A 23,282-nucleotide genomic window follows, 5' to 3' on the forward strand; every position below is an offset into this window, starting at 1 on the left:
CAGTGAGTGGTATTATTCTTCAACAGGAGATGAAAACTGTAACCTCTCTGTGATGGTAGTAGCCCTCCTTTTTTCTTTGGGCTGAAACCTCTGACCATCAGCCTGACACTAGCCACAGTTAGGGGTGCTTACATGGTCATCTTCTGCCAGTATGTTGTGTATTGCCCATCTTCTTTGGCTGGCAGCTCAGGACAAAGAACAAACCCAATTTTCCTGCTGGTTTTACCATATGCCAGCATTTTGGACATATGTCGGGGTCACTTTGACAGGCCCTGGTCGGTCTGAATTCAGTAATCAGATGAGTCGATTTGTGCCCATCTGAAGGTTATTTAAATCAAAACTAAAAAGATTGCTTGGGCTTTTTGCCTCCGGTCTCTTAGGATGAATGTTGAATGCAGCTGAGGCCCCAGCTTTTCATAAGGGGTTGAAACAATTTTGTTGGGAGGTGAAGGGCCACAAGGTATCATCTCAAGGAAGTTGCAGATATGTCAAGGTTTGTTATTTTTTGTGTATGTGATTGCCTTATTTTTGGAATACTGGTAGTATTTCCCCATCACATTATTGTACTTCTGAATAAAATTTCTGTACTTCTGTATAAATACTGTATTTCTGTAGGTTTTATACTTTACCAATTACCTGACTGGCTGCTGGCAGCCAGGGCATGGTTTGCATGTGCCCCAGAAAGACCGCTGGACTTGTTCATTAATTGAGACTGCACTGTGGCATGGGAGTTGAGTGCCCCACTAGGGACCTTCTCTGGCCCAGTTATCCTATAAATTTCCAGTCTGGTGTCAGCTTGCAAGGATCCCCTCAGTATTTTGGAAGGTCAAGTTCAGGATCTTGATTGGGAGAGGATATATTGTTTACATTTCCAAACACTGCCCTCCTTTCACCATACCTTCTAAGTAAACATGCTTAGGAAAGAGCTTTAGTGGACCATTCATAGCTAAATAAATATCTAGTTATTATTTGTTACACAGGATCAAGAGAGCACTACCCAGGGAGAAAATCATTTTGCGAAGATTTTTCGTGTGGCAAGGTCTCAAGTCACAATATCTGTTGGTTGGATAGGGATAGCCCAAGTCCTCCCAACCCCCCCCCCCCATACCCAATGGTTCACCAACCGGCACCTCTCGTATTCTGTTCCCTAGATTCAGAAAGGAGGATGGAAGTAGAATAAGAAGGGTGGAGAAGAGTGGCAGAATAGTGTGCTCCACACTTCTGCTTTTGTTCTATTCCCCTGTTGTCTTCTAAATTTAGGGAGCAGAAGGAGGAGCAGCATCAGTAGAGTCAGAGGCTTCTCATCGGTCTACTTCCTGAAGCAAGACTGCTTCAGTCAGTCACATGGATATGCCAGCCCTATGATCCGGAAATGTGATGTGAAGGGTGCTGCCTTTTGGAGCATTTGTTTGCCTACTTGCGAGTAAACGCACGATATGGCTCGGTTTCACTTTCTATAGGGCTCCATGCATTTTTTGGTTTCTGGTTTTTTGGCCATAACTTTTGATGGAATGGAAATATTTTACTCCAGTTTTTTCCATTACATTCTGCTGGAAATTCTGCATCCAACAGTATATAGCACGATGGGGTGGAGTGGCTCGTTGGTCTAGGGCAGGGGTGCTCAGTACGTCGTTCGCGATCGACTGGTAGCTCGCCAGGCAAAATGAGTCGATCGCAGAGCCCTGTCTCTCCAATCTAAAATAACCTGGAGTTGCACCTGGTGCATGTGCGGGTGTGACTCTAGCAATGAAGTCTACATAGCCGCTATAGACTTCATTGCTAGAGTCACACCCACACATGCACAGGGTGCAACTCCGGGTTATTTTAGATTGGAGAGAGCACCATAGAAGGGGGCAGGGTTCGTCACGTGCCAGGCTTGAGTGTCTTTTGGAGCACGTGGCTGATCTCGTCAGCGCGTGCACGCGCTGCCCGGCAGTAGGAGTCCTGTCTGTGTTCGCGCACGGGAGGGAACACCCATGCGGCGGAGGGAGGTTGGTGTGCGCTCTGCTCTCGCTCTCCCTCTCTCTGCCGCGGTCCAACCGGGCGCCCAGCATGGCTGATTACCTGATCAGCGGCGGCACCGGCTATGTGCCCGATGACGGCCTCACTGCCCAGCAGATGCTCAACTGCGGGGACGGCCTCACCTACAAGTAAGGCTGCGGTCCTGCCATGCTCACGGGAGTGGCCCCTGGTCGCAGGGGAACTGGCTGCTGAGCAGACGCGCAGCGGGGCTCGAAGGTTGTAGTACAGGCCACGCTTGTAGTGAGTGAGCCCCGCCGACACACAGCTGCAGCTCTGTCCACACTTACCCGGGAGTTAGCCCCATTAACTGTAATGGGACTGACTGCTGACTCAGCAGTATATATGATTTTTATCCTGCCTTTCTCCCACACCAAAGGGGACTCATACGCGCGCACACACACACACACACACACACACACACACACATACATACATATATATACACATATATAATGTGTGTTTATAAAAAAATATATATTAAGGTCTGGTCTGGTCAAGAGGGTAGAGCCTCCATCTGCCTGAAGATAACATCCACAAGGTCTCCAGTTCGAGGCCACCGGCACAGTGCGACCTTGGAGCAGCTGACAAGCTGAAGCTGAGCAATTCCATCTGCTCTGAGCGTGGGAGGATGGAGGCCAGAATGTGAAGCCAGATCGGAATGAAACACCTTGAATGTAGTCGTTCTTGAAAGAAAGAACCTTCTTTGAAATTGTAAAAATCCCTATTTAATAGGGATTTAATAAAGCCTGCCTATGTAAACCGCCTTGAATAAAGTCTTGAATAAAGACCAAGAAAGGTGGTATATAAATACCTGTTGTTATTATTATTATTATATTATTATTATTAATATTTATTAATATATTTAATATATACGATCTATAAGAGATTTGATAGATAGAATATTACATATACATTGTGTGTGTGTGTGTATATATATAATGAATATTAAAATATTCCTTCCCCCCTGGTAGATCTCCAGGCCTTGCTGGGTTTCAAAGTAGCTCTCGAGCCAAAAAAGTGTGAGCACCCTTGGTCTAGGGGTATGATTCTCGCTTCGGGTGCGAGAGGTCCCGGGTTCAAATCCCGGACGAGCCCACAGGTGTGAGGGGGTGAGGTGTGTCGTACACTTGAGCTCACTCCCAGGGTTTTGAGGTGCTCAGAGTTGTTGGTTCTGAACCCTAGAGCCCTCAAAGCTCCCTGTTCGGTAGTACTGCCACCACCCTGTAAGAGCCAGTGCCCCAGTCCAGGGAAACTGAGACCCTCTAGGCTTAACTATATCCCTTGTAGGCACTGAGCACTTTCTTTACTTAAAGTCTCAGTCCTCAAGTTTCTAGTGCAGAATGAGGATTTTTGGTAGCTTGCTGAACGGCTAGGCAGGATTGAACCTTTATCCCCAACAGACAATGAACCAACATGGTAAAAAGATTTTCTACTTTATTAAGTACATAGGCTACAAAATGTTACAAAAGGCAGCAAATGCTAGAGGCATAAAACTTCTAGGAAACATATCAGCATAAAACAATAAAGCTAACTGGCTATCTCTATTATTTCCTAACGCTCACCTGGGTCAGCTTCTTTTTTAGATCCTCAGTTACCTATGAGGCCACATGGTCCTGGCCTGGGCCAGGATGTGCACCCATGCCAAAAGACAAAGACAAAAGGCGAAGACAAAGGGCAAAAGGCAAAAGACACCCCTTTGGGTTTTGTTCTTATACTTCTCATCCAAGCGGATGGTGTGACTCTCTACTCATTTCAAACTGCCCAATCAGAACTCTTGGGGACAGAATCTTCTCGAAGTGGGGCTGGATGCTAGTCCTCCTAGTTCTCCCCCTCCCCACTGGAGACTCCTGGGCACCTCTCTGGCTACTGAGGTGCTACATTTATCACCTTCCATGAGTTGGAAATACCTTTCAGCTAGGATTCCAGCCATTCTATGTTACTGGGTTACTTTGGTTCAGGCTTTGCAATGCTACTAGACCTGAACTGCACATATTCATGACAAGGTGCAACTCCTTCCAATTTAGGGCAGGAGGTCTGGTCTAGAGGGTAGAACCTCCACTTGCCTGAAGATAACATCTGCAGGTCGCCAGTTCGAGGCCATCGGCACCATGCGACTTTGAAGCAGCTGACAAGCTGAGCCGATTTATTCCATCTGCTCTGAGCGTGGGAGGATGGAGGCCAGAATGTGAAACCAGATCCGAAAGAAACATCTGAATGTTGTGGTTTCTTGAAAGATAGAACCTTCTTTCAATTGTAAAAATCCCTACGGGGATTTAAATAGCCTGCCTATGTAAACCGCCTTGAATAAAGTCTTGAATAAAGACCAAGAAAGGCGGTATATAAATACCTTTATTATTATTATTATTATTATTATTTGTAACTTCCGCGATGTTGGGTCTTTTGTGGTGTCACCCCCCAAGGGTGGTACCTGGAGGGGACTGGCCCCCTGCCCCTCGCTAGCTATGCCACTGGTGTGTGTATCTAAAGGCTGCACTTTGTGTCTGTGGGGGAGGGAGAGAATATTGTAAATCAACCTAATATGAATGAAAGTCACTTTGAAATGTGTTTGGCTGGGGGAGCCTGAGCTGTCTGTTTACTAAACACATAAACATTGCTGTGTTCTCTCCCCTGGGCAGAATGTATGGGAAATGAAATGCACAGCTCTCCACACTGCTTCTTATTTTTGGGCTGCAGAAGAAACCTGCAAGATGGAACCTTCTGAGTCTCAGTTATATCCATGCTGCAGGAATAGACATTACCATTTGTTATCCCATGTTCTGGAACAGTGATGTCCCTGTATTTGTTGCAGAAATGTGTAACCTTGACATTCTGTTTATTTGCCCAGGTATTTATATCCCACCTTTCTTCCTCTGAAGAGACCCCATTACCAAAGATTATTATGCTGGAAGTATACTTTGGTGTCATTAACTCAGCTGGCTAAAATTATCCTTGGGTTGCCACTAGTCATAATAACTATGGGATTAAAATACTGGTTTAGGCAAGGACTTTGTGCTAGTCAAGTAGAATTTTTGATATTGAATAACTGACTTCTTATCACAAACTGTTTTTGAAATTTCCTTTAGTTTGAAAGACAGTGTGGTGTAGAATGCTGTTTGACATGTCCTTTGGCTGGTCTATGGCCAGTATGAACATAGACCATAAGACAAGTAGCATTCAGTTATTCAGCATTCAGTTAGCTGAGGAAATAATTTTACTTCTCTTGAGATGCATTATAATACTGCAATAAATGGTTGTAAGTAAATTACATCTCATATTTATACGAGAACAGCAACTAGTCGTACAACAGCAGTCGTACAGCAATCGTACTCGTAGAACAGCAACTATCCTATGAGAATGAACCAAAGGGAACCATGGGCTTACGTGTCCTGCCACTTCCCCTCTTGTCCCTTGTGCAAGATCAAAAATTTCTGCTTTCTCTTTAAGAACATACTGCAGTTTTAAAACATAAGAAGGAGCATTTTATCATGTGTTGTGGACTTGTATCAAAGTGAAAAATTATTGAACTTTGATACACCAGCAAATGCAATTGAAATTTAAGGTAAACTTACAAATGAAACAGGAAGCATCTTTTGGGGGAATATTGGATGATTTGATTCATAAAGACTGTGAAATTATGTTATATATGATGACTGCTGCAAGAATATTGTATGCTCAATACTGGAAGGTTCCAGAGGTACCTTCAGTGGAAGAATGGCAGTTAAAGACACTACAACTTGCAGAAATGGTCAAACTTACAATTCTTCTTAAAGGTAAGTCAGTATAAACCTTTGTGGAGAATTGGAAACCATTCATGGACTTCCTGCGTGCGAAGGGGAAAATGGGTCAAATGAACTATGGATTCGATGAGTAGACAATGGATATAGAACTTTTTCTCTTTTGTTGTTGAAAATGCACTTTAGAGTAATTATCAGACTCTTTAAGATGTGATACCCAACATGTTATATGATTTTGTTGAAGAACAAAGAGATGTAGATTGAGAACTCTGCACCTGCCACACAACTTTCAAGATCAGTTTTTTATTTCTTTAAACTTTTATTTTCATATATTTCTAATTGGTATTTTTAATTTGTTGAGTTTGTATGTTTTAATCTTTGATCTTTAAAATAAAACTATAACTTGAAAAAAGCTGTCATGCCACATTGCTGCCACTGTTTTAAAAAAAAAAACATACTGTAGTTTTGCATCTCATACAAACTTGAAGAATTGCAGTTTAAGTAATTGGAGTTAGAACAAGCCAAGGTATTGAACTACATGCTATTCTGGTTTGTTCCAACTGTAGTTAGTTAGCACTTCTCTGAGTTTGTACTGTGCATAATACAGAACTGCAAGATGTTTAAAATGAAAGATTTTCACTTCTTTTTGTGCATGAGCCTGTGGCTCCTTTAAGGTTGTTTGTGGATTAGTATAATGTGTGCACAAAATTCCCTGGAATTTGTACAGAATATATTAAGGTTCAGAAAGGTTCCCTCATGTAAGCTTCAGAAAGAAAGCAGTTTTCCATAGCTCACCCATCCACTCATATGCTCCTGATAAAATGCCATTTTCCATAGATATGTTTTGACTTTCAAGTTGAACTCAGTCTGCCATTTCTAACTAGAGCACTTCCCTAGATAGTGCTAGCAGAAGTGTGAAGAGAATTGCTTTTATCAGTTAACTCTGAGTTTATGGGGGTGTCACTTCCTGGGAATTGCAATGGATAGAGGCAGTAGAGGTGTGATACTAATTTTAAAATGTGTGGTGTGGAAGCAATGTTGGCCATTTTTAATGCATTTGAGTTCAAGAGATTAGGAATACTAACATGGATAGTTCTTGGTTTATTTTTACTACAGGTATCCTCTGCTTTCTGATGGTTTGTTTTTTGACAATCTGCTCTCAACACATTTCAGTTATACCTGGAAGTCATTCATTCAATGCATACTCTGCTCTTTCAACCTCTCTATGCTGTTCTAAAGGCTAAAATTGCCCTCCCCCATGTTGATTTGCATATGGCATGGTGATACAAACTGTTTTGGAGTGTGTGTGTGTGAGAGAGAGAGAGAGCATGCTTGTCAGCTTTAGTTCCGGATCTGTTTTCATTCCTGAAGGCGTTAATGAGAGTCCATTTGCAATTTTCATGTGAGAGCAGTAATTTTCTAGATAAAAAAAAATGCATCTGCAGTTTGCTAGCTAAAAAAGCATTGGAAGCAACAGTTTTAAACTAAAAAAAAGACTGGGTTCTGCTTTTCAACTGTTTCCACTTTTTGCTATTGCTCTGGTCCCTAACCTGTCAAATGAGCAGGGAATGCCTGTGCTTGCTTCAGGAGTTGAGGGTAAATAACTCTGAGAGTTGAAATCTTGAACAGATAAGAGATGGAAAGAAGGGGATTATTTAAGTCTCTGTGCTAAACCAACCGACCAAAATGCTTACCATGTTTCCCACATGCTACGATGAAATCCAGAAGTGTGGGACTGTATATTCATTCTCTCGACACCGAGCTAAACAAGCGCATCGGTAAAGCAGCTACCACGTTTTCCAGACTCACAAAGAGAGTCTGGTCCAACAAGAAGCTGACGGAACATACCAAGATCCAGGTCTACAGAGCTTGCGTCCTGAGTACACTTCTGTACTGCAGTGAGTCATGGACTCTTCGCTCACAACAGGAGAGTAAACTGAACGCATTCCACATGCGCTGCCTCCGACGCATCCTCGGCATCACCTGGCAGGACAAAGTTCCAAACAACACAGTCCTGGAACGTGCTGGAATCCCTAGCATGTATTCACTGCTGAAACAGAGACGCCTGCGTTGGCTTGGTCATGTCGTGAGAATGGATGATGGCCGGATCCCAAAGGATCTCCTCTATGGAGAACTCGTGCAAGGAAAGCGCCCTACAGGTAGACCACAGCTGCGATACAAGGACATCTGCAAGAGGGATCTGAAGGCCTTAGGGATGGACCTCAACAAGTGGGAAACCCTGGCCTCTGAGCGGCCCGCTTGGAGGCAGGCTGTGCAGCATGGCCTTTCCCAGTTTGAAGAGACACTTTGCCAACAGTCTGAGGCTAAGAGGCAAAGAAGGAAGGCCCATAGCCAGGGAGACAGACCAGGGACAGACTGCACTTGCTCCCGGTGTGGAAGGGATTGTCACTCCCGGATTGGCCTTTTCAGCCACACTAGACGCTGTGCCAGAACCACCTTTCAGAGCGCGATACCATAGTCTTTCGAGACTGAAGGTTGCCAATATGCTATGGGACTGTATATGGAAAGTGCGAACTCTTGTCCCTGTAAGTGAAACCAGGAGTCCTACATTTCAGGGTCTCACCATAGCGTGCCAGGAGCATGGTAAAATGATAAACTTCATGCTCAAGTGTGGTTTGGAAAGCAAGTTGGAGGATGGTGGCAGTGGCAGGCTTAGGGCAAAAGGCACCCTGAATTTGCTGCCCCATCAGACCCTTTGCGATCTGCCACTGATGCAGCCCACTTCAGCCCACAAGTGATAGTATTTCATGAACTGTACCTAATCCTTGTGTTGCATTGTCTATAAGACTTGGGGCAATCCCCTGCTTAATTTCCACAGTGCCAAGGTTAGGGGCAGGCAGGACTCATCTTTGTATCTACACTGGTACCTGCACAAGATACTGGCCTCTTTTGGAGGCCCTAAGAAAACTTGGTGCAATTGCAGAAATGGTCCGTTTGTCTCTGTGGCCAGCTCAACTTGCAGCAGGGGGAGGAGTGTTTTGGTGCTTGACCTCTTGGAGCTACCTCTGCAGCTCAAATATCTAGGGATTTGGCCGGGCTTGTTTTGGTGCTGGGCAAATGAAGTATTCCAGGTAGCACAACACATCTTGGAGTGCAGTGCAACCATGGTGGTGATTCTAGCTTAAAACCGGAGGGTGAAGGAACCCTTGCTCTTGTGAGCTGAAATATGGACTCTGCTGTGTATATGTAACATCTAGTTAGCTCCTTTTGTGTCAGTCTAAACCAGGGGTGTCCAAACTTTTTGGCAGGAGGGCCACATCATCTCTCTGACACTGTGTCGGGAGCTGGGGGGGGAAAAAAAGATTTAATTTACATTTCAAATTTGAATAAATGAATATATTAGAGATGGCACTTATATGAATGAATGAAGGTCTTGCAATAGCTCAAGGCCTATAAAAGGCCTTGCACAAAGCAAGGTCGGCCTTTCCTTTGCTGCCGTCGCTGCATCACAGATGTGAAACAGCAAGCAGTGGAAGAAGCCCTCGTTTCACAGCTCAGGTGAGAGGTTGAACAGTCACCCTCAAGCTGAGAGCAGTTGCATCGGGCCAGCACGGGCTCCAGCAAGTCTATGGAGGGCCAGAGGCTCATTGGAGACTGGGGGCTCCCTGAGGGCTGGATTGGGAGTCCTCGAGGGCTGCAAGTGGCCCCAGAGCCGGTGTTTGGGCACCCCTGGGCTAAACAAATACAGTTTAGTATTTCTCTCCAAATTAATACAGTATACAGTACTTCTCTACACAACTCCTCCCCTTCCCTAGGTCCCCTTCCCTTGTTTTGTTTTTGAAATAGAAAAAGCCAGTGTTGGAACTCCATTACGTGTGTTTGCATGTAATGTGTACCTAACTTGCCCCAACAGTTTAGAAATTGGTCATCTTGCATTTTTGTCAGATACATAGTTTCGCAATCCAGATGTGGGTTTTGAAAGTATAGAGGTGTGCTTTTATTTGCAAGATCTCATCAGAATGCTTCCTGAAGGAAAGCATTCTGTATACCTGCATACAGAGTGAACTAGAGAGTGGTTCTCACACATTTAGCACCTGGACCCACTTTTTAGAATGAGAATCTGTCAGGACCCACCGGAAGTGATGTCATGACCAGAAGTGACATCATTAAGCAGGAAAAGTTTTTGCAATCCTGCCCACTCTTACCTGTGAGTAAGTCCCATTTACTATCATTGTTAAAGAATATTCACAGTAGCTTGTTAAAAGTACAGGTTTGTAACATTTCCCCAAATGCAGTCACATACCATGGTAGCATCAAGTCTAATACTGTATATTAAAAATAAAATATTGAAATGATTGGGGACCCACCTGAAATTCCCAACCCACAGTTTGAGAAACACTGAACTAGAGAATGTGATCTATATTTGTATCTGGTATCTCTTCTTGGAGCCTTAGCTTAAACGTGAAATCCCTTCTGCTAACCAGTGCCATAGAACAGGCTACAGCAACACTGTGGGGATAATATACAACTGGAATTGCAGCTGTAGCACAGGGTTATGTGGGCCAGTAAAGAATCCATAGGGTGCTGAATCTGGCCTGCAGGGCATAATACCATCTATTAAAAGTATTATTATTTTCCCTGAAGATGACTGCGTTGTATTTGTATTCTTTAACTGATGCAACAGCCAAATGGAGAAAGAAATGAAATAAACCCTCTCTGTGGAAACAAGCCTCCTGATTTCTATTAGCGTTTTAAAGTGAAGCAGTAAAGAAGGGGGTTGTTTAAAGGTTTATTCTTTTAAAGTTTCCTACATTTGATAAACTTAACAAGCACTATAGCCATCTCATGGTAGACATGGGAAAATAAATTAGCCTTGCCTATACGGTAATTCTGAACTTACCATTGGAATTCTGTTGTCTTAAGATGAGCCATAAATGGGCCCGGCTGTCAGAAAGTGCTGGCCCTATGTTTTCTGAAAAATAGAACTTATATAAAGTTGCAGAGATCAGACATTTGAGAACTGAGTGGGGAAGAAGCAGTTCCTGTTCATAAGACATTTGAAATTCTGCTGCTGTTCTATTGTGATGCAAATAATGGTCTCTTTTCTTTCTTTTAAAAATCATTATTAATTTTGTAAATTGGAAAGTAGTACCATTCTGGGGATTTTTAGGAAAAAAGCAGTTGGACATGCATTGATCTTGTTTAAACCATTTAAAATAAGCTCAATTAGACCATGCTCTATTCCAGGGGTGTCAAACATAAGGCCTGGGGACCAGATACAGCCCACGGAAGCTTCTTACTCAGCCCTTGGTCTCTCAGCTGCTGAAAAGTGCTGTTACTGCTGAAAGGGCAGCCTGCATGATAATTGGGCTCTGCTATAGCTTGAAATATGATCAAGATTTGTGTATTTTTTCTTCTGTCATTTGCAGCTAATGTATTCCTAAGTGAGGAAAAAGTGCTTATTTCTGGTTATGACCTTTTTAATCTGACCTTCAGCAGATGTCATAAATGCTATTTGGCCAATTGTATGAAATGAGTTTGACACCCCTGCTCAATTAACTCATGATCCTACAGTCCCACCTGATACCTGTGCATGTCAGTTTGCCTTCTTCTGTGGTATTGGCCACTCATTTGAATAGACTAATTAGATATCTTTGGAATACTGGGTGCAGTGCAGTGCAGAGGTTGGACTAGATTATTTTTAAAACTTTTGCAGTATCTTCTAACTTGGTGGTTCTCAAACTGATGGGTCACGACCCAGCAGTTCATGTAAAGGTTCCCCTGTCCCTTTCAGGCAGGAATCTCCAAACTCCGGCCCGGGGGCCAGATGCAGCCCACGGTGAACTTCTATCTGGCCTGGTGCCAGACTCTTGTCCCCTGAAAGTCTCTGGCCCGCTTGGCTGAACATGACTGGAACTGTCTCTGGTTGCATCTGGAGGGTGTACTAAGGGCCAGAGAGGTTCAGTGAATGAGCCCATTCATTCATTCATTCATTCACTCATCTAAGTTCCATGTCTAATTTATTTATATACATTTTATATTTACATTTTTTTCCGGCCCCCCACCCCTTTCCTGATACTTGATGTGGCCCTCTGGCGAAAAAGTTTGGAGACCCCTGCTTTAAGGGGTAGGGGAAGGGGAGAGGCAGCAATGTGATGATCCCCAGGAACACATTGCTAATGGGGGCAAGGGGGATGCTTTTACTTAATTTCACTAACAAAGGGTTGCTGCAGGCTCCAGGAGGTGGGAGGAGCCCCGCACAGCGCTCCACACGGCTTCCAGTTGCATGGAATGTCAAGACAGAAGTATGCGCAAAGCACTTCCTCATTGTGTTGCAAAGAGGAAGTGCTTTGTGCACGCTTCTCTCTCAATGTTTCAAGCATCGATATGCCCTGCAGAGGCTGCATGGGGTTCCCCTCACCTCCTGGATCCTTCAGCAGCCCTTTGTCAGTGAAAGTAAGTAAAAGCATCCCCCGTAGTGACACAATTCTGGAAATCACATCGCTGCCCTTGCCCCTCCCCCGCAAAGACTTACTTGGGATGTAGGTCTCCCGAAAAGTTTGAGAACCACTTCTCTAGCTTGCTGCATGACATAACTGCCAACTAAAATATTACGTGAGAACATAACTGTCCATTAATCAAACTGTATCATAAACAGAACTGTACTGTACATGAAAACATGTACAGAAAAACTCTCTGTTCTTCCTAAAATACTGTAGTTTTTTTTCTCCTAGCAACTGGCTGAAGTAAATGTTGATGCCAACTATATGTACAATGACATTCTTTCCCTTACCAGAAGCAGGCATGTACGAAGGCAATCGCGTTCGTGCACATGTCTTCTATGCTTAGATTATATTAGTGTATTTCAGCGTTTCTGACTGTACAGTGTTGTGGATAGTTTGTAAAGTCTGCCAAAAATGTGGCAGGTATGACAAGACCTTTTAATTCCAGGCTTGCAGGAAACATCCAAATACTTCCTGAAAGTTTTGACGGATTTAGCAAAATGCAGGGCTAAGTTGGCCTGATTTTGTGACATAGGAATACTATATACAGTAATCAGGACTTTTCTGTAATGGTATTTTACTTCTGTTACTCCTTTTTAAGAGAGATTCTTCGAGTGCCTTCTAGTGATACTGCAAAAGAAATAGAAGACGTCTGTGTTTTTTCCAGTCATTTAGGTCTAATTGTTGTTAACTGGTAACTTTTTCACTCCCGAATTGGCCTTTTCAGCCACACTTCAGAACCACCATTCAGAGCGCGATACCATAGTCTTTCGAGACTGAAGGTTGCCAACACATGGTTAACTTTTTAATTATTTGTTCTGATATGCTGCTGTAGCATTTTGGTTTTATATGGTAGCAGTATTTGATGTATTTTAAGGTTTATTTTTTGTGACCTGAACTAAATTATCATAAAAAAAAAATACAAATTTTAACAACTTCGTTTATATTTCATAGATGTAGTTTCAGAGTTTAAAATATGGATTCTTATATCCTTAAAACAAGCCTTTAAACTTCTGTGAAGATAAGTTCAAAATGAGATAATCACAGAAAGGTTCTTAGCGTCAATCATACCTGCATGTGCTTTCTTGAATGTTCTTTGTGTTTTGTAATTTACAGTATGGTCCTGTGCGTATCTGCTCAGAAACAAGTTCAACTGTATTCAATGGGACTTACTCCCAGGTTAGCATGTACAGATGGGACCTCTATATCTGCAGATTATCTGCAGATGTGGCCCAAGGTGGGTCCCAACCTGATCCCTCCAAAGGTCACCTCCACAGGGCTTTCTGAAGCCCTCAGAGGCCCTGCGTATCTGCTCGCGGCCCCTACAGACTTCAGAATGGCTGTTTTTTTGGGGGGGAAATGCTACCGGTTTCCCTTGGGAAACTGGAAGTGATGTTTTTATGCCTTTTTAAAGCTTTTTGAAACCCTGGGAGGGCTTCCTTGGGCCTCAGAATGCCTTAAAAGGCAGAAAAACGTCACTTCCGGTTTCTCTCAGGAAACCAGAAGGAGCATTTTTTTAGTGCTACGGGGACATTCTGAAGCCTGCGCAGGGCCTCTGGGCGTCAGAAAGCTCTCTGGGGGCAACTGGAGCACAACTTTGTTAGCCTTTGGAGGGTTCCGGTTGGGCCAAATTTGGCTCAGTGTGTGTTTGGAAGACCCATGTTGATCCAGATCCATGGATAAACAGGCTTTACCTGTAATCCACACAACAATTCTATAAAATATAACAGTATTTTCTCCACATTGCAGTGTTGGAAACTGAGGTTACAAGAATGAGATTGTGATCAAGGTTACACTTGAACACAGGGTGTCAGAATTTAGTCTTTTGACCACAGTGCTGAATATGTCTGAACAACCAGAATGTATCCTGTGCCTGGAAAACGGTTAGAGATAGAGCAGGGATTTGCTAACCTTTTTCCATAATAAAAGTTACTCTTGGATTAGGTGAATTTAGCACAATTAGCCTCCGATCACATTTCTGAGGCTCTGCTTAGGATGTAATATGCATTATTTCAGCCTGATAGAGATAATTGGGTTTAAGCAATTACACCCAGACTAAGCGCTCTGCATTATTGGTTAGGAAAAAAGACAACCTACAGCAACAAAAAGTCTCTGGTCGCCAGGGAGTATACAATGCACACTTGTCTCAGATGGAGTCTTCTCTTCACCCTTTGCCAGTATCATGGGAGAATAATTCTGTGGTATAAAATCAGCAGGTCCTGCCTGAAGACTGCATCACAATTGGGAGGCAGAACTACAATGTTAGAGAGTGGTATTTGGAGCATGGCAGAAGCTGAAGATACTTTCCTGCTTCTTGCCTGATTATAGCTTAGCTGGAAAGAATCTCTAAATACTCTCTCCCTGTATCTCTGTAGAAAGATGGCAGGTTGCTTTGCTGAGCAGAGCTATCTAAATGCTGCCATTTCATTTAGGGTGGGTTCTGCCACAAGCTGTGGTAGCCTGCCAAAAGGAAGGGAGTACACACCAAGGGCTGGAGAAGTGAGAGAAATGTGTGGGGTCGGGGTAAGGCAGATTTTCTTTAATTAGACTGAAGTAATTGAAACAGCTAGAGGATTTTGACACTCTGAAATTCCTTTCAGACTGCCTAACCTACTTCTTGCCCGACTGCAAAGCACAGTATGAGATAAAGGTAGTAATTGGATGAATTCTCTTTATAAATGATACTGTAGGGATAAACGTGCCATTTTCAGCAGCTGTACAAAAACCTTGAATAATTTTCATAAATTTCTTTCCTTTCCCGCCTTAGGTAAGGAAAATAGATGCTAAGGACCAAAACTGACCATCACATGTTTTAGGAACAGGATTGCAGTGCTAATGGTCAGAAGAGCTGCTGAATTAATAGTTGGCTCTTATCTCACTGCTGCTTTACATGTACTCTTCATACCACGTTCCATAACTTTCTTCAGATTCAGTAGGGCCAGTCCAGGATATCTTACTGCTTGAGGCCAAGGTCACATGCTGCTCACCCTATGTGCACACAGGTACTTAGCACTCTTAGATTTAGGGCACAATCCTAATCAGGTCTAGTCAGAAGCAAGTCCTGTTTTGTTCAATGGGGCTCACTCTCAGGAAAGTGTGGTTAGAATTGCAGCCTTAGGGCCCAATTCTATTCAATTTCCCAGGACCAGTGCAGCTGTGCCAGTGGGGCGTGAACTGCATCCTATGGTAGGGAGGCAGTCACAGAGGCTTCCTCAAGGTATAGGAACATCTGCTCCCTTACTCTGGGGCTGCATTGTGGTTGCACTGATGCTGGAAAGTTGGATAGGATTGGGCCCTTAGACTCTTAGACACCCTTGGCTCTAAGAGATATTGCTATCTTCCCGAGTAGTAGAGATTTCAGTCTGTTTCATTTTCATTATTCTCCTCCAAAGATCACCAGATGGTGTATACTGGAGGAAACGGATTATCTGGACCCATTCCAATCTGGCTTCAGGCCGGGGTTCGGGACGGAGACTGCATTGGTCGCCTTGGTGGATGACCTTCGCCGGGGGATGGACAGGGGGAGTGTAACCCTGTTAGTCCTGCTGGACCTCTCGGCGGCTTTCGACACCATCGACCATGGTGTCCTTCTGGGCCGTCTGGCCGGGTTGGGGCTTGGAGGCACTGTTTTGAAGTGGTTCCGCTCCTTCCTGGCTGACAGATCCCAGAAGGTGGTGCTGAGGGATGCCTGTTTGGCACCCCAACCTCTTAGGTTTGGGGTGCCGCAGGGTTCCATCTTATCCCCCATGCTTTTTAACATCTACATGAAGCTGCTGGGAGAGGTCATCCGGGGTTTGGAGTAGTTTGCCATCAGTATGCTGATGACACCCAGCTTTATCTCTCCTTTCCCCCTGATTCTGAGGAGGCGGTTGGGGTCCTGGATCGCTGTCTGGAGGCGGTTAGGGGCTGGATGTGGGCGAACAAGCTGAAATTAAATCCGGATAAGACAGAGGTGCTCTTGGTTCGGAAATCCACAGCTCGGGTGCTGGACTATCGTTCTGCTCTGAATGGGGTTGCACTCCCTCTGAAGGAGCAGGTCTGCAGCTTGGGGGTTCTCCTGGATCCACAGCTGCTCCTGGAGTCCCAGGTGGCGGCGGTGGCCAGGGGAGCCTTTGCTCAGCTTCGGCTGATTCGCCAGCTACGACCGTACCTGAGCTGTGTGGATCTGGCCACAGTAAGCCATGCCCTAGTGACATCTAGATTAGATTATTGCAATGCGCTCTACGTGGGGCTGCCTTTGAAGACGGTCCGGAAATTACAATTAGTACAGAACGCGGCTGCTCATGTGGTTGCTGGGGCACGTCGGTTTGACTCTGTCGAGCTGTTGCTCCGGCGGCTACGCTGCCTGCCGGTTCTGTTCTGGGCCCAATTCAAGGTGCTAGTTTTGACTTTTAAAGCCCTTTACGGCTCGGGGCCGGGGTATTTGAGGGACCACCTCCTTCCCTACAATCCTGCCCGTGCTCTTAGATAATCTGGGGGGGCCCTTTTGACTGTGCCGCCACTAAGAGATGTGAGAGGGGCGGCGGCCAGGAAGAGGGCCTTCTCAGTGGTGGCCCCCGAACTGTGGAATACCCTCCCCTTAGAACTGAGAACTGCTCCCTCGTTGCTAACTTTTCAGCGTGGACTGAAGACCTTTTTATTTCAAAAAGCTTTTAATTGTTGACAGGCTGGCTGGCGTTCTTGCTTTTTATATGAAAATCCACGGGGTTTGTTTGTTTTTAGATTTTTTATTATTGTAAATTGTTTTTAATGATTGTTTTTAATGTTGTATTTTTAAAGTGTTGTGAGCCGTCTTGTGTGCCCGTTGGGCAAAAAGGCGGGGTATAAATTAATATAATAATAATTATTATTATTATAATATAATATATGGTGCCTCCCCCTTTTCTGTTTTTCACAGCAACCCTCTGAGATAGGTTTTGCTAAGAATTGGTTACTGGGTCAAGATTAATCAGTAAGCCTCATGGCCCACTGGTACTGTAACCCCCCCCCCCCAAATGTTTGTAGTGTTGTGTAGATTAGGAAACCCAAACTTTTTCCTTGCTGCCGCCTAGCTCTCTTACGCAAAATATAAATGTTCATACTGTATTTACATGGAGACAGACCAGTTCACTAGTTATTAACAGTGGGAGCATTTGGCATGTAGCTGCAAGCAGGAACCACAAAATCTCTTCCACTCCAGAATCTGCTGATGGGGCTTGAGCCAGAGAAGAAAAGCATTTTTGCACATAAGTTGTTGTTGCTCATTGGAATGCATCTCTTGCTTTTCTCTTTTCACAAGAACAACTCTGAATTACATTAATCTGATTCTTGCCTGCAGCTTGCTGTTTTAGGAGGTACTGTCAACCTTCTTTAAAACTAGTCTCCGTTTTCTTTGAAATTGAGATTAGGTGGAGGAGATATAGGCAAATGGGTAATAAGGCATTTTGAGCAAATGTGCACAATTTTTGATAAGGTGTATAGTGAAGATATGGAGGTTTCTGAACTCTAGGTATGGAAGGGAGCAACTTTCTTCTGACTGGACTTCTGTGCCCTTTACAGTTGCATGACAAGTATACATTTAAACTGGTTTAACAGCTATATTTTCATGACAAGAAATGCTGCCCCGCTAAACCGATGCTTACTAAATAACTGTTTGAGACACAGGAGCCCTGCCACTTAAGTGAGCTGAGCTTCCTCAAGGCTGCTTTAAGTAGATCCTTGCTGAATCAGAGTCAGACCAAAGGTTCACCTAGACCAGGGATCTTCAAACTTTTTGGCCAGAGGGCCACATGAAATATCTGGCGCAGTGCCGAGGGCTGGAAAAAAAATTAAATATAAAATTTAAATAAATTAGAGATGGAACTTAGATGAATGAACAAATGAATGAGTGGGCTCATTCACTCAGCCTCTCTGGCCCTCAGAACACCCTCCAGATGCAATCAGAGGACAGCTCTGATCATGTTCAGTCGAGTGGGCCAGAGGCTTTCAGGAGACAAGAGGCTGGCTGCGGGCCAAATAAAGGCTCACTGCGGGCCGCATCTGGCCCCCGGGCTGGGTCTTGGAGACACCTGACCTAGACCACTGTTTCTCAATCAGTGGTACTTTAAGTGGTGTCCAGTAGTACTCGTGGGACTCCAGACCCCTGCCTCCTGTCAGTGAGACCAGCAACACAATGTGACAAGCAGTGATAGGAGGTGGACAAAGCTCCAGGGTGCACTTTGTGTATGCTTGAAAAATCCCTCTCAACCAAAATGAGCCTCTTACCAGTGTGTGTTGCATTGCATCTGGATTGCATGTCATTGCCAGTTACTTCCAGTGGTACTTCCAACAGGTGGGCCATACAAAGTGGGTACAGTGGGAGATAAACATTGAGGAACCCTGATCTATACCAGCATCCCCATTCTAGTAAGACAGTAGTTCTCAAATCTTTTAGACCAGGACCCACTTTTTAGAAGGACAATCTATCAGTACTCACCAGAAGTGATGTCATTAACCTGAAAGTGATGTCATGGCCAGTGATATCAATTTAGGCTTCAAACCAAAGCTATGACCAGCCAAAGGCCCCATTACACAGGGCGCTCGTGCTGTTATTTTGCGTAGCTTGGAATTCAAGCATTTCCAGCTTGGAAGTCAAAGTAGAACACAGATCCTTTTCCAACCACACAGCCCTCCCTTCTTTCCATCATCCAATCGTCCCACCTATTCATGGCCAATTAAACTACCATCCTGGTACCTCCTCTCCTCTTTGCTCCTGTATCAGTGACAAGTGGAGAACGAGTGAGTGGAGGGAGTCCTGAAGAGGTGAAGCCCCAAGTCAACCAGGTTGTTCAGGAGGCCCTGAGAGAAGGGAAGAGTTTGGTGTGTTGTTGGGAGGGGGGGGGGGGAGGACCCTTCTGATCTCGCATATCCCAGTGCCTTCTTTTCTGCCTGTTTGCTGCTTCTGTGTTCCTGGGCCTTTTCCCATGGAATATAGTGCAGTGGTTCCTTTAATTTCTCTACTGCTTTTCTGGGTCTGGCAGCTACTGCTACTATCTGTAACCACTGGTTAGGTCTGTCTCCAAACTCCTCCAAATTTGCTTTCCTCTCAATTTGCTGCATGATGATTAACACAGATTCCTGCTCTGTCATATATGCAGTCGCCCTTGTGTATGTATAACCCTCAAGCCTCAGATGTTGGCCCCTCCCTGTTTTCTCAACTGGGAGAGCAGAGGAAGCAGCAACTTTTCTTCCTTCATCATTGTTCTGCCACACCCGGTAACACTCTCCCACTGTGCTTCCCTGAACTGATGGTCCCACCAGTGACCCATTCAGATGTCATCCTTGATGTGTATGGGTCAGCAGTATGCAGACAAACACACACCTGAAGCTGGATCCTATTTTTTTGGCCCCTGCTACTGAAGGAGGAACCCTCTGCTTCAGAGATGTTGATCCATAATTATGTTGCTTGAAATAACCAGGATCGTGTGGTTCTTGTGCCCCTATGTGTTGGCTTCAAACCTTCATGGGTACATGCATAAAACCTCAAAGTGCAAGCAAAGCCTCAATCTTTGGTTTTGGGGAGATGTCTGTGAGAATTAAATGTTTAGGAACTGTCAATGGGATGACCTTGGAAAGCAATAGGCAGTAAGTGGAAAAGTTAATTAAGAGTATTTCTCATAGGCTGCTATAGAAAGCAATTGTAGGCTTAATTCCTTTAATACATTTTCATCATAATCTGAAAGTATACAAAATTGTTTTTATAATCTTTGCAGATGACTAGAGGATAGAGAGTATAAATAAATAAATAAATAAATAAATAAATAAATTAAATAAAATGGATGAGCACAGAACAGCAATTTGTTATAAATAATTGGTCCAGAGGGGCCTTTTTCAGAAGCGTTCTATAACAAAATGAAATTGAGGGCTGTAATCTAGTCACAATTACATCATTTCCAGGTTCTTAGTATCTTGAGAAGAGTAAATAATCAGGTGACTGATGCATGCATTCAGTGGGGAGGCTGCTGTGGAACTGTGCTTGCTGCATTTTAGGCATAGCTATAACCTTTTCCCTCACCTTGAGCTCAGTGTAGTTGTAGTATGGATTTGCACAATGCCAATTGGCTGGCCCTTGTATTTCGATCATAAAGCCACATCATAGTTGGGCAACTTTGATGGTGTATAAGAACTTCATAAAAAAGCAGATAGCCTTCCTAAAATATGGAAGGAGGAGCAAGGACAACCAGTGTTGGTGCTAAAGGCAGTTTGTATATATCACTTGCAGAGCCACATGGGACGTGCAGACTTTGCTCTGCTGTCCAAAAACCACCCACATTTTCTGGAAGGTATATCAGTTGTGAGGTAGGTCTGTGGGCAACTTTAGAATATACTGCTGAAATACTTGATTTGAATTCAATGTGTGTGAGAGAGAGGACACATTGAAAAGGGCAAAGAAGTTACAAAGGAACTAAGGCCTGGCCACATCCTAGGAATACTGTTCTGGTTTGTCAAAATGGTGACGTTTCTGATTTTATTAAAGTGCTCAGTTTAACTCATAAGGAACAACTATTGGGCTCTAATGTTCTTGAGAACAGAAGGGTGAGTGAGTTCTCAAATGTTTGAATTAGAGCAGTAGTTCTCAAATTCTCCAGGAGTCTGAGAAGCTCTGGTAAGTCTTGACGGGGGTGGGGACTGGGATGGGAGGGATGTCCCAACAGCGCTGCAGTGATCATGGCACCGCAGGCACCCACGTGCATGTCAACATACCTGGAGGGACTGTGCAGCCTCCCGGAGGGTTTGCGGTTGGAGCTCTGGAGCGCAATTTCCAAAACCAAAAATGGGCTCCAACTGCAGATCAAAGTCCACTGCAGGGGAGATTCATGGAGATGACCGTGAGTGTCTGGGAGGCTGCACAGTCCCCCCAGGCATGTTGAAATGTGCCTGGGTGCCTATGGCACCGCAATTGCTGTGGTGCCATTGGGACATCCATTTATGGGTCAATCCCCTTAAGGAGGAAGTGACCCATTTTGGTTCCATTGGTGGGTTGTGACCCACCACTTGAGAACCACTGAATTAGAGCATGCATAAAGTTGACAGTGTTTCTCATTATTCCTGAAAAATTCAACAGAATATCTAACTTGGTAGTAGGTTTTCTGTTAGATATGGCTTTCAACTGAGAATTAATGTGACAAAAGGTAGTAGTGCTTTAGCCCAAAATGAATGAAACAGTCTTGCTTTATAGTTGTAAGTGGAAGAAAAATCTGATGTATAGGACTATCAGCTATTATGACTGTCCAATCTACTGCTGCCCTGCCCTGGTTAATTATTTGAGCATCTGAATGGAATTAGAAAGTAGTCTTATTATTATTTAAACATAGAAGAACAGAGGTATGTATTGTAAATACTGCTAGCAGTGAATTTCAATTACGTGAGGTGAAGCTGTACAATTATAAATTGGAATGTGGCATAAAGTGGAGCCAGTCTGTCTGCAGAGATTAGACAAATAAAGCAAAGAGTCTGCAGGGGCTATAGAGTCTCAAGTGTATTCTGATGTTTGCTGGTATTCTAGTGCTATGATAGTATTGGTATTGAGCAACTTGGATGGAACTCAAAATCTTGCAGTGAATCCTTTTAACAACTTGTCAGACCTTTAAAGCATTTGAGGTTAGTTCCACAGTTCAAGCTCTGACGGCAGCAGTTCCGACCAGGTTCCAACCAATAAATCTAACAGTAAAAGTTGTGGTTGGCCTAACTTGCAGTTTGCATAGGGAAGTTTCACTGTAACACTGAACTGTACATGTGATAAAGTGAGTATTACATGATTAAAATAGAATATACTATATAATAAGATGTATTTGTATAGGTGTTTGAAATAATGTTATTCATTTTACTTAGCCGATTGTGTTCAGAAAAACTTAGGCTATAATCATATCTTACTGGAAACAAACACCTCTAACATATTAGCCATCTATGAATGATACCATTGGTGACAGTATGTGTATCACGATCACTTTTGTTGAAGCTTTATTCTGAACCATGACTAGAGTTCCAATCCAGCAGAAACATTCAAGTAACAGTATATGTTCTATTCAGTCTTTTAAAAAAGAGGTGGTTTATTTTTGGTTCTGGGTTGAGGTTCAGTTCAGACATGTTATCTGTTGTTGCTCTGCTGCCATTGTGGACAAATTTGAATTCATTAAGATAGTACCTGAAGCTGTGATTCATCTTATGAACATGGGCTAATTTTTTTCAAATTATAATTCATCTTTCTGATATCTCATTCAGTGTCCTCAGAACCATTCAGAAAATATTTACAAGCAGTTTCCCCTTCACTTCACCTTCTTAAAGGCAAACCTTTGATCCCCCCCCCCCCGTGTTTCAGCATTCAGTGCTTCAGGAAATGGATGAGAGACTTACTGACCTTTGCAAGGATGATGAGTTGAATAGAACCTGCTAATCCTCGGATAAATATGTAAACCTTGCCAAAAATCCAACCTCTTGATGTCTCCGTTTTGGAATGTTGCTAGTCTTGGATATGAACAACTGCACTCTGTAGCCCAGAGGGATAAAAGTGTGATTCCCTCCTCATTTGACATTGTGAACGTTCTTTGAGAGAGCATAGAGGGTTTATCTTTCCATTATTTTTAATGAAATAATTAGAATTGGTTTTGTATTAACAAAATTGTCAGCCCCCTCATATTAGAATTGTGTTCATCTTACTTTTTTTGGAAGCTGGTTTTGCTGTGGTACCCTCAATAAACACATGAGACAGAGCTTATGGGTTATAATTTGAGCCACATTTAATCAGTGCTAAACAATAAGATACTGTCAAAACTCTGCAGTCAGCTCTACCTTCCAAACACTCTTGCGCTCTTTAGTGTAGGCACCCTGCCCTGGAGGAGATAGCAGATGACTCTCAATTCCACCTTTGAGCATTCCTGTCCTTCCTCAAAGCTGGAGACTGTCTGTTGATGGTTCGCACTTCTCAACACCAGCTGCTAAAGGGGTTGAGGTGACTGAATTGCATCGTCTCCCCAAATAGGGGAGCCTTTGAGGTTGACTTTGCAATCTGAATCTAAGACAACTTCTGGAGATCAGTACTGGCCCC

The 23,282-nt window shown here is 43.7% G+C and overlaps 1 protein-coding gene across 1 annotated transcript in view; it reads left to right on the plus strand.

Moving 5' to 3' along the window:
• Positions 1-2,052: 2,052 nt before the first annotated feature.
• Positions 2,053-23,282, plus strand: part of PTGFRN (prostaglandin F2 receptor inhibitor) — an 82,221-nt gene continuing 60,991 nt past the window's right edge. The window contains exons 1-3 of the mRNA XM_066621281.1: positions 2,053-2,150; positions 12,822-12,870; positions 13,337-13,457. Coding sequence (XP_066477378.1) covers positions 2,053-2,150; positions 12,822-12,870; positions 13,337-13,457 — 268 coding nt within the window. The remainder of the gene's footprint in view (positions 2,151-12,821; positions 12,871-13,336; positions 13,458-23,282) is intronic.

Source organism: Tiliqua scincoides, chromosome 3, assembly GCF_035046505.1.
Source record: "Tiliqua scincoides isolate rTilSci1 chromosome 3, rTilSci1.hap2, whole genome shotgun sequence".
NCBI lineage: Eukaryota > Metazoa > Chordata > Lepidosauria > Squamata > Scincidae > Tiliqua > Tiliqua scincoides.